Raw genomic sequence first — 12203 nt, forward strand, 5'->3', positions numbered from 1 at the left:
AAAACTCTAACCTAACTCTAACCGTCTCACGGCCAAGGTCATTTTGACATCTTTAAAGACAGTTATTCCTTTTACGAAAAACACTTTCCAACACTAGGTCCTATCTTATTTTTCGTATTTTTGTACTTTATAACATTAATCTCATCTCCTTTACTAGTCCCATTAATTATAAATAGGAAACATGAATAAAATAGTGGTACAAAATTTTCTTCCTCCTGAAACTAGAGGAGGGAAATGGAACAAGGATATTCAATACATGAATACATTTATTTCTTGTCAAAACAAACTCCTCCTTTTAACATCAGCACTTCATGTCTTTATCTATATCTTTTTTTTTTGTGCATTTGTTCAATGTATATGGTGGTTTCTGATAGCACATAAAATTAAAAATAAGAAATTTTGTACATACCAAAAGTATCTTAGAACTTATGATTTAAATATATTTTGACATTTCTATGATTATAAGACATGTTAAATAATTTCAAATATAGTAAAACTCAAAAAAAAAAAAATCAAATAGATTAAAAGAAAAAAAAAAACGTCATATAAAATAAAAAAATAGGCAGTACACTATTAGAAAAACAAAATTTTGAGATTCAAATACCCAAAATAATTGATGCATTTCAAGTCAGCAGTCAATACTTTCAGTTTTCATAAATTCGATTTTGACTTTTGCGACTCATTTGATTTCTGTATAGTGGTACAAAGTTTTCTGTCTCCTTGTATAAACTATAGAACAAAAAAGAAAAAAATAATTTCCGTCACAAACTCATGCTCTTATACATTATCGCTCTAGTAATGAGGAGCTCAATTCTTATCGCATGGCATTTTGCTGGAGGCTTCAAATATAAAAGGTCCAACACCATATAAATCAGATAGAGGGACAGCGGCAGGGGTAATCGGTTGTTTAGGTGGTAGGAGAGGCTTCAATAAACCACCAGATTTTCCACCATTGAAATTTGTTGGGACATTGCAATTTGGATTTGGTGATTTCACTAAATATAACTTGCACTTGCCAACATCTGCTCTGGTTAATGATTTGGGAATGATCCGAAACTCACCTTTGTTGTCTGTCGTCGCCGATTGAACCATTGTTTTCTTTCCGTTGTAGCAAACTAGTTTCACAACAGCTCCTGCAAGAGCAACCATTGAATTCTATAAGAGAAAAATTGATATAAGATGGAAGGCAATGATATATATTATTTAATGTTTATTTAAGTTTTATGCACTCGGATAATAACTTATTTCCTTTTTACTTCGTGCCAAAAAGAATTACTCATTTTCATATTTGAAAATAATTTATCATTATGAAATGATTTAAAACCACATAAAATATATGCGCCTTATTTTGCACCAAGAATTTAAGTTTTTTATTTTTTCTTAAACTCCGTGTCCAGTCAATTAAATTTACATAAATAGAAACGGAGGGAATATAAATTTTTATGATAAGTGATAGTAATTAGTAAACGGGTAAAAATTTACAAGCTAAAACTATGCTGATTGTGACGAATGTGACATTCAATCAATGGGTTAAGGAGCGTAGCAACTTTGTCGCGAAACATAGCATTATGCTCCCTTATCAATATACTCCCCCTAGTTTATGTGAACTTTTTTTTTGTCTATTCCAAAAAGAATGACTCATTTCTAAATTTGAAAACAATTTAGCTTAAACTTCATATTCTATCCCTAATAGGAATTTTTTATAACCACACAAATACTGTGGACCCTTTTTGACTTTTTTAGGACCACAAATTTCAAAAGTTTTTATTTTTTCTTAAACTTTGTGCTCAATCAAACATGTTCACATAAATTGAAATGAATGGAGTACTATCAAAAAAGATTTTTTTTATATATTTATCGAACGTCGTTAAATATTTTAAATTATTAATTATTATTATTTATAGTATTTTTAACGTAATTTTCAAATATGTAAAGTTTATTCGTAAAAGGTCAAAATTATTCTATCATTTGGTAAATGATTTAGAATTACCGTCCGTCCACCTCTTGTTCCAAAAATACACCCATAGTTATTTCTATTGCTAACCCCTCGATTTAACGGCAGCGAATATGGGCTCCACTTTTAATGAGTCGACAATATTTTATTGGGCCATGTGGCTTCTGTTTTTACTTCATATATATGGGTATAATATAGAAAAAATTGGCATCCTATAACAACACATAACAGGAATTGACAATTTTTTAGTCTTATATTAGGTTTGGCAAAGATAAACCCCAAACAATTGGCATTATATAGCCAAATCTTAAAAAAACTACTCTCTTTTATATTCTCTCTCAAAAAAACTACACGCTTATTTTGGCTTCCCACCCCTTTTCTCTCCTTGTATTTCTTCTTCTTTCTCTTCTCTTTTCTCTCATAGTTTAGCAAAAATTCTTGCAAATTATGCAAAAAACATCAGTGGGATGAAAAAGTAAGGTTGATCTCACATCAGAGAAAATCAGAAGCAAGAACTAAGAGAAAAAATATATATTTCAACTTTGTTTTTCTTCTCTCTTCTTTTTTTGGTTGGATTGAATGAGTGGGTGTGATTGAAATTAGTTGAAAATACCTAAACGAGGCTATATACAAAATTTGAGCAAGATTAGCAAAAACTAAGAGAGAAAAAATATATTTCAACTTCGTTTTTATTCTCTCTTCCTTTTTTTGTTTGGATTGAATGAGTAGGTGTGATTGAAATTAGTTGAAAATGCCAAAACAAGGCTATATACAAAATTTGAGCAAGATTAGAAATGATTTAGACTGGTTTCAGGTAAAACATCAGACCTAAAAATCCAACTGCGACATGTGTATATCACGTTGTATATCGTGTACATCAGTGTACATCACACACAAGTTTTTAAGGACGTCTGTCTATATCACTTTGTATATCGTGTATACAACACAAAATTTTTATGGACGCCCGTGTATATCACATTGTATATCGTATATATAACACAAATTTTCATGGATATACACAGACACACATAATATACATGAGATATCACTGATGTACATAGAGATATACACGGGTTATAATAGGGGATACGCATGTGGAGTCGTCTTGAACTTGAGTTTTCAATCTGAAATGTGTTATTCAAAGAAGTAAAATAAAATTTTAATAAATTATTTTGATATACACATTATTATTATGTTATACACTGTGATATACAAATAATATAATTATTAATTATTGATCAAAAAAGGAATTTTTTTTTGATATAGCATGTTTAAGCAAGTTCTAAAATATAAAAATAATAAATATAATTGCGGGAGTAAATAATATTTTGGTATACAAAGAAAATTAATTTTTGATATACACAAAGAAGAAAAATAAACTTATGATATCTATTTTGGTATACACATGTCTGATGTGCTATACACTGTGATATACAAATAATATAATATTTTTATTGTGATATACATTGATATAAAGGCATCAATAACTATATATATAATTTTATATTATCGATATACAAAGAATAATATTATTTATATACAAAGAATAAAAATAAAATTTTAACATACATATTGATATAGACAAAGAAGAAAAAAAAAGTTGCGATGTACATTTATTGGCTATTTGATGCCAATATCTATAACTAGGACTATTTTCTGTCAATTATATGGGCATGTTATTATACCATGTCAAAATATCCGCCTCATATTTGACCCGTCCCATTTATTTAATCCGTCCCATAATTTTTTTCTTTGCTTTTTTTCTTTCTTTTTCTTCCTTATCACCCAACACATTCACTCCCGCCCAACTACCCCCATCCCCCACCTCATTCTTTTTCTCTGCTTTTTAAATTTTTTATTTTTAGGTCCAAATTATCGTCAAAATTAAAATGTTTCTCTTAAATTCTAACCATGCCACATAAATAGGGACAATAGAGGTAGCAATATATGCCATAAGTTAGTAAATTTTCAAATAAAATAAGTGCATTAATTAGTAAACGTTAATCCATGATTTTAAAAGCTTAACGAGTTCAGCAATAAAAATTTAGATAAACCCCGTCAAATTTAATTCTAGACCCATTTTTTGTATAATAAAGGAGTAAAGTTATAACAGTATATAGGAGTATAATTTAAGTCATTCTTTCTGTGTTAGTAATTAAAAATATATAAGTATTGAAAATATATAAGTACTGAAAAGGTTTTGAAATACACTAACCTGGGAGTAGGGAGGTGTTGAGCAGAGTGGGGAACCCATAGCTGTTGCAGGATTTACAATAAACAAGGCCATTGACGATAGGGGGCTTCCCCAAAGGTGGAAGCGGCTTAACTACTGGTGGTGCTGGTCGACGGGGAATAAGGGGTAGATTCGCTGTTGGTGATGGAAATGGTGCTATAATAGGTGGCTCAGCAGCCGGTGATGGAGATGGTGCCATAACTGGTGGATAAGCAACTGGTGGCGGAGGAGATTTCTTAGCACTTGGTGGTGGCGGTTGCTTTATAGGTGGCTGAGTAGCTGGTGATGGAGATGGTGCCCGAGGAGGTGGTGGTGATTGCTTTGCTGGAGATGGAGATGGTGACTTAACTGGCGGTGGAGGAGGTGGTGGTTGCTTTGCTGGAGATGGAGATGATGCCTTAACTGGTGGTGGAGGTGGTGGTTGTTTTGATGGCGGAGGTGGTGGTGGTTGCTTTGTAGACTGATCAGGTGGTGATGGCTTACATGGTGAAGGTGGTGGTGGTGGCGGCTTAACTGGGGGTGATGGTGACGACGGCTTTGGCCGGTTAACAGGTGGACCACCACCTATGGGAGGCAAATCAGGTAAGTTGGGAATCAGAGGCAAAAGGCCAGGAAGCTTAGAGCCGGGCAAAGGAGGCAAAAAACCGCCGGTAAAAGGAGGAATAAGTGGTATTAATGTCGAAGGAGGAGGTGGTGATGGAGATGGCGGAGGTGGTGATGGCAATGGTGACGGTGGAGGTGGTGGTGGTGATGGTGGCGGTAGCACGAATGTAGGCCCATCGAAAGGCAATGGGATCTCCGGCAATGGGATCTCCGCTGGTGGCAATTCGAAAGGCAATGGGAATTCCAGCGACAGCTCCCCATGGCTGATCTTTGAGAATGAGCCAAGTACTAGAACGAAAAGTTGTATAAGTAGGATCTTCACTGAAATAATAACAGCCATAGTTGTTAACTGAATTAATCACCTGCGTTGAAGGAAGTTAAAAGGGAATGAATTTATAGAAGCTAGGCAATAGCATATTCTGAAGTTTATTTGATTGAAATATTAAGAAAAGAAACGAAAAATTGAACCAAAAATACAAAATTATAACAAGCCCTCTCAATAACTTTACTACCAAAAGACGTAGATTTGTGAAAGAATATTAATTATGAAGGATTTGTGATGATTTTATGACAAAATTCGTCAATTTGTGATGAATTTATGTCACTTTTATGACTCTGGTCACAATTTTTTTGCAATGATCGAATATGTGAATATTTTTGGACCAATTCTCCGTCACAATATTGCCTTTTTTCTTACGGTCTACTTCCTACGATCCACTTTAATTGATTTTTCCGTCTTTTTTTTTCCATAATATTTGATTTTTTTAGATATCAAGAAAGAATTAACTTCTTTTTTTCAAAGTTGTGCTTGGAACAAGGAGCCTAGAAGTATTTGTTATATTTCCAATGAGTGAAAATAATCTCCTCTCCAATGAGCCTAATAGTCTGTTTGGCCAAGCGACAAAAATCAGTTTATTTTGAGAAGTATTTTTCTCAAAAGTACATTTGGTAAGAAATAATTTGTGTTTGACTAATTAATTTGAAAAGCACTTCTGAATAACAATTAGTATTTGGCCAAACTTTTAAAAACTATTTCTAAGTGTATTTTTTTAAAAAAATGCTTTTCAAAAAGGTGCTTTTGGAGAGAAACTATTTTTTTCTACTTCTCCAAAACTGCTTTTGTTTCTCCTCAAAAGCACTTTTTTCTTCCAAAAACTTGGCCAAACACTTCAACTTTGAAAAAAACTCTTTTTTTTTTGAAAAAAATTGTTTCTAAAATTGGAGAACCTTGGCCAAACAGGCTATAAGTAAAATTACTGGCTTAAAGGGTTTTAGAGCCAGTTTGGCCAGGCTTCTAAGAGGTCAAAAGTACTTTTTTGTACTTATTTAAAAATATAAGGTGTTTTGCCAAAATAGAGTAGTTTTTTTGCTTTTGGGAAGAAGCTACAAATTCTAGATTCTTCGATGAAGCAGAAGCAAAAAGTTAATTTTTTCAAAACAAAAATATCCTTATTATAAAATTATATTTCTTCAATCATCCCTTGTTAATTTAACCTTTGCTTTTTTCTTTTTATCATCTCTTTCTTCTTTATTTTATTTTATTTTATATTTACCTATTTTTATTTTTCTTCTCTTATTTCTATTTGGAATAATCTCTCTACTATAAATAAATATCTTCTTTCCTCTTCCGCCATTTTTTTTTCTTCGTCTCCTATTATGCTTTGAAATAACAAGGCTAATCATTAGATCCAAGCACTTTCTTTGTAAGGTATGATTTTATTTTCTCTTATAGTATACCAATATTATATGATCTCCATTTTGTAGTTTTATTTGTATATTTTCTTGGCATGTATGTATATAATATCGTTGACATAATGCAATACTACCTAGTTTGTTTTTCTCATGAATTGATAGTATTTTTCATACGATGTAACTTGTAAGAACATGTGTTTCTACTACTATTATTGCTTTTTTTTATATACTTATATTTCATATTGATTAAAATCTTAATATATATTACTTTATGCTTTATACTTTAATATAATTACATAAAAATAAAAAATTAATTAAGTTCTTTCATAATAAATAAAAATAATGCTAATGTAAACTAATGTTTATTGTCCTTTATCGTAATTTGATACTCAAAAGTATTTTTTGGAAAGATTGGCCAAACATAATTCGCTTATCAAATATCACAAAAAGACTTTTCAAATGAATTTGCCAAAAAACAAACTCCTAATCTCTAAAAAGTACTTTTAAAAATAAGTAATTTTTGGCAGCTAAGAGCCTGTTTGGCCAAGCTTCTTTTAAGGCAAAAGCACTTTTTGGGTCAAAAGTATTTTTTTCTAAAATTAAGGTGTTTTGCCAAGCTTTTTGAAAGGAAAAAAGTATTTTTGAGGAGAAGCAGAAATAGTTTTGGAGAAACAAAAAAAAGTAGCTTCTCTCCGAAAACACTTTTTTGAAAAGTACTTTTGAGAAAAGTATACTTAGAAGCAGTATTTTAAAGCTTGACCAAACGGTAATTGCTAGCTGCTCAGAAGTGCGTTTCAAATTAATTAACCAAACACAAACTGCTTCACACCAAAAAGTACTTTTGAGAAAAATATTTTTGAGAAAAAACACTTCTCAAAATAAGCTGATTTTTACAGCTTCGCCAAACGGGCTTTTAATCTCCTTTAACCATGTTTTTAACAGGGGAAGAGCGGAAGGTCAAGTTACGTTGTCAACCTAGATCAATTTTTCTTCGCAAAAGGGAAATCAGTAATTAATTTACTGTCTTGTTCGCATTTTGCACCCTTATGTCTGTAATATTTTTTATTTACACCATATCCTTTTACTTTGTACTATATGATTCTTCGAAGTTATGCATTTTCTTGCAAAATATTCAACAGTCATTTTATTAGGAGCAAAATAAATTATGTTACTAAAACTTGGAGTCTTTGCACTATTTTGGTCTTCTGGGCTCTCTGTTTTGTTATCTTAAAAAATATTTTTATTACTGTTTACTTTAGTGTATATTCCACTTTATTCACCATATGAGAAATTAAATTTGATCAAACATTAGGCATGGCCATGATCAGCATGGTCTTTCGTTCCAGAAGCCATGTGGTGAGAGTTTTTCAGTTGGCAGAAAATTGATCGAACATTAGACGTGGGATTGTTTTTCTTTTCTCGTTTTGTTTATTCTTAAAAGAGACATACTAATTTCTCATGAATTTTAATTGACGGCACTTCACTTAGAATATTATTGTACTAGTAAGCGCTCATTACAATTGATACCCTAATACTAGATGTAGTAGGATTTTTTTTGAACGGAGTGGGTTCATATATATATATTTCTGTACTATGAGAAAAGTTTTATATATATCTCTTGTTATATTTTGGGTCTAAATATACTCATGTCATGATATTATAGGCTTAAATATACCCCTTTTCTGTTAAGTTTGTTAAGGTGGACATTCAATCCTACGTGGCACTGACATTTGATGAGGTGGATGCCACATGGCATACCACCTCAGCGCCCCTAACCCATTTTACCCCTCCCCTCTATTTGTTTTTCCACCACTAAAAATTTTTTCGATCCGCTCTACCACCATAACCGCCAACAATATTGAATTTTCAGTTAGTCAACTCAGACCAAATCGGAGTATTTGAATAATATGAGACTGAATGCTGCCCCTTTGTAAATGCTTTGAGCACCTGGGCCTGCAAAACAAATACTTCAATTCGTCACCCCCAATATCACACACGCTAGTATTACATAAAGAGATTATCTAGTTTCTTGAGGAAGAGAACTTCATCAGAAATTCGAGAAGCTTCGAATTGTATTGAATCCAATGCAAGCGATGAGTGGAGAAACAAACATATATAAAAAACTAAACTTTGAAATACAATATAGTTCATGGTGGTGGTAATGGTGGCAATGATGGTGGAGAGGAAGAAAATTTCAGCGGTGAAAAAAATAGAAAGGAGGGGTAAAATTGGGTTAGGGTAGTTGAGGTAGCATTCCACGTAGTATCTACTTCATTAAATGTCAGTATCATGTAAGATTGAATGTCCACCTTGGACAAACTTAACGGAAGAGAGGTATATTTAAATCAATTGTATAACGACAAGGGTATACTTTGAACCAAAATATAACGAGAGATATATTTAAATCTTTTCTCATAGTATAAGGGTATATTTGGACCTTTTCCGATTTTTGAATTTCTTCAAGCTAGGCAGTTGCATTTCATCCTAAAGGATACAGAAGAAAATTATCTAAAAATAAGAGGAACATATGTACAATTTAATTAGTTAAAATTAATATTTTATTTTTCATCCAATTAAGAGAAAAGAAAATTTTATTCTACGTAAAGAATCAAAGAAAAAACTAAAAATAATCAAATGTTGCTGACACAAAAGACAACCATCACTTTTATTACTCCCTCCATCCCAAGTTAGTTATCATGTTTAGGTTCCGAGAAGCAAATTATGTGAACTTTGACCAACACGTTAATATATATATTTTTTTATTATATTGACATGAGAAAAATTATAAATTACTACGTAGTACTTTTTGTCACACCTCCTTTTTTCCAAAGAGGAATAGGAGAATTTTTTCAATTTAAGTGACATTATTTGAAATGGGATTATTTATTCAGTTCAGAGTCGCCACTTGGAATAATTTATGGTGTCACAAGTCACCGATTTATTTTAAATTCCAAATCAAGGAAATTTGACTCTATTTATGGTGTGCAAACACAGAAGACCGTGTAAGGAATTCTGTTAACTCGGGAGAAGGTGTGAGGCACTCCCGAGTTCCGTGATTTTAGCACGGTCGCTTAACAATTAATACTTGGCCTAATTATCTGATTTATTATATATTTAAAGCCTATTGTGCATTTTTACTTTTTAACCGCTTTTAATTATTTATGAAATTATTTCTGGAACAAGTCACGATGTCGTACACTTATCGTTTTGGCACCCGTCGCAAAACCGTGCCACATAAAATGTACCCACGATTTACGACATGCTTATTTTATTATTAATCGAAGTTATGGTCGGGTCACATGAAATACACACCCGAATTGGAATTTATGTATCGTGACCATGCCACGGAAACCGTACTCATAGCCACGATAATTTATTAATCGCGCCTAAAGCAAACTAGGAATGTTTGTGAATATTAACGACCTAAACATGCTTCTAGCGTTCAATGAGTATCTAGTAATAACGAAATAGAAATAAAACATGTCATCTACTGTCCAACTCTCTTAAGCCTAATTTCTTAATTCTGTTCGAACTCCCATGGCCCAATCCCATTTACTCACAATTGCCTCCCTACGGGCATCTAGTGCCCCTCTTCAACTTACGTATCAACATGTATTCACGAGACAAGATTGTCAAATTGTCTATTGTTAAAAGCTCAATCAAAGATTCAAGTCAAGTGGATTTAAAAAGGAGAAATCAAAAACTAGTCGTAAAGCAACGATTAAAACATGGTGTGAAAACAAACGTAGACCAGCACATGAGAAAATTCAAGAAAAGAAAAATAACAGGGGAAAGAATGGACCTAAAATGGAGCCTAAATTTCTTCTTTGAAATTTAATTAATAATGAATCGATTTCCTTTGATTACAGCAGAATCAAACTCTGAACTTCAAACTGGACCAAGAAATAGACACCTCGAACCGGAGAACCCGCTGATGAAACCTCGACGAACCTCGCCTGCCTCAACTCCCAAACTCGCTGGATTCCATGGTTGCATTTTTTTTTATAAACATAAATGGTGTTTCGGAGCTAAAGCGAGGAGCTATTTGGATGAGCTATGATATCGTTTTTTGGCTGATTTTCGGGCTTAGGCGAGATGCTGCCTTTTTCCTTCGCTGTTCTTTGTTCTAATGGTGTTAATAGTTTGAAAAATCAATGGAATCTTCTGTTTCTTCTCGTCTGAAACTCCTCTTTCTCTGTTTTCGCTCGTCCGTTTCTATGTGTGTGGGGGCTGATTTCCGGCGAGTCTTGGTGGTAGCCGGCGCGGTCAAAGAAGGTGGGGGAGTGCGGCCCTTAGCTTAGGAAATGGGGCATGGAGTTCAGTTTTTAGCTGCTGGTTTTTTTTCTTTTGCTTCTTGCGGCTGATCTAGGGAGTGTAGGGATTGGTGGTGGCTGCCGTTCTTAGGGGTGCTTTTAGTGTGAAAACGACTGATTTTTTTTTGTTAAAGGGTGAAGTCTTTCTTTGTGTGTCTGTTGGGTGGTGTTGAAGTGTAAAAGAATTAGGTTTAATTTAGGGATTATAAAAGGGTTGTGGGTTAGGGAATGGGTAAATGGGCTGAGGGAAGGAGTGAGCTCAGGTCCAAAAATGGGCTTCATCAATAAATTATTTTGACCCAAATTTAATTCTTTCTCGTTGAACAAAAATAAAAATACTATCAAAATAAATTAATTAATCTTAGTTAATAAGAATAAACTATTTTTGTGTTTTTAAACTTATGTTTTAAAATAAAAATTAAAAGTTGATGGAAAATCCTATAAAATTAAAAATAAGTAAATATTTTTGAAATACTACTTTTAAAAGTTGTGCGGGTCAAAAATTACGTGCTTACAACTGTCCCTCTTTTCTTGGAAACACAAAGTGTTTTTGAGCAAAGAATTAAGCAACGTAATTGACTTCTGACCCGTCAATTATTCAAAAGAAAATAAAGATAGACAAAAGATTGTGACCGAGCCCTGGTATCTGAGCTGCCTACATATCCTTGGTTATAAAGGAATCAGGCCACGTGTAGTTCAGAAGTGAATGAAGTGATGGAGTATGTGGAGAGGATGAGAGAGTCGAGTGAGGTACCGTTCGAGGCTCCGGTCCGTGGTCCTGTTATTACATCAAAATAAAAATGAAAAAAAAAGACTAACTAAACCTGTCAGCTATGAATTACAAGATTCCTATCTATAAGTCTTCTGAAACTTGATCTTGAGTCTTGAACGGTTCTTTATGCAAACTTTTGATTTGAACCTTGATGCTTGCTAGCTGCAGGTGATGATTCATTCTTCGCAGTTCACATCTTTCAACTGCTTCTGCGTTTTGGATTCACTTCTTTTTTTTTTCTTTTATTCTGGATTGAGACTTCTTCTTTAGGTCATCTCGGACTGTCGACTTGCATTCTTGAGGCGATCTTCTGTACTTCTAACTTGAATTAAAATTTGAAATAACTTCCCTCGTTCTTCAGGTGGGTGCCTGCAACTGACTTGAAATTTGAAATGAATTCCCTCGTTCTCCAGGTGGGCGCCTGATGTTGACTTAAAACTTGAAATAAATTCTCCCATTCTCTAGCTGGGTGCCTGATGACTTAAAACTTGAAATGAATTCCCTCATTCTCCAGGTGGGTGCTTGATGACTTAAAACTTGAAATAAATTTCCTTGTTCTCCAGGTGGGCGCCTGATGACTTAAAACTTGAAATGAATTCCCTCGTTCTCTAGGTGGGCGCCTGATGACTTAAAACT

The 12203-nt window shown here is 33.2% G+C and overlaps 1 protein-coding gene across 1 annotated transcript; it reads right to left on the reverse strand.

The window, feature by feature from the left end:
- Window positions 1–601: 601 nt before the first annotated feature.
- On the reverse strand, window positions 602–5174 carry LOC107768631 (pistil-specific extensin-like protein). The gene is made up of 2 exons (XM_016587753.2): window positions 4170–5174; window positions 602–1133 (listed from the first exon to the last, which is right to left on the reverse strand). The coding sequence occupies exons 1-2, from the start codon at window positions 5128–5130 to the stop codon at window positions 808–810; spliced, it is 1287 nt and encodes a 428-aa protein (XP_016443239.1). The 5' UTR covers window positions 5131–5174; the 3' UTR covers window positions 602–807.
- Between the last annotated feature and the right edge of the window lie 7029 nt (window positions 5175–12203).

Source organism: Nicotiana tabacum, chromosome 17 (genome assembly GCF_000715075.1).
Source record: "Nicotiana tabacum cultivar K326 chromosome 17, ASM71507v2, whole genome shotgun sequence".
Taxonomy (NCBI): Eukaryota; Viridiplantae; Streptophyta; class Magnoliopsida; order Solanales; family Solanaceae; genus Nicotiana; species Nicotiana tabacum.

Bases quoted from the DNA above. Each gene is read 5' to 3' on its own strand.
- LOC107768631 (XM_016587753.2), bottom strand. From the start codon at position 5,130: ATGGCTGTTATTATTTCAGTGAAGATCCTACTTATACAACTTTTCGTT. The intron at 1,134-4,169 runs GTTAGTGTATTT...TTGCTCTTGCAG, and splicing joins CAACACCTCCCTACTCCCAG to GAGCTGTTGTGAAACTAGTT.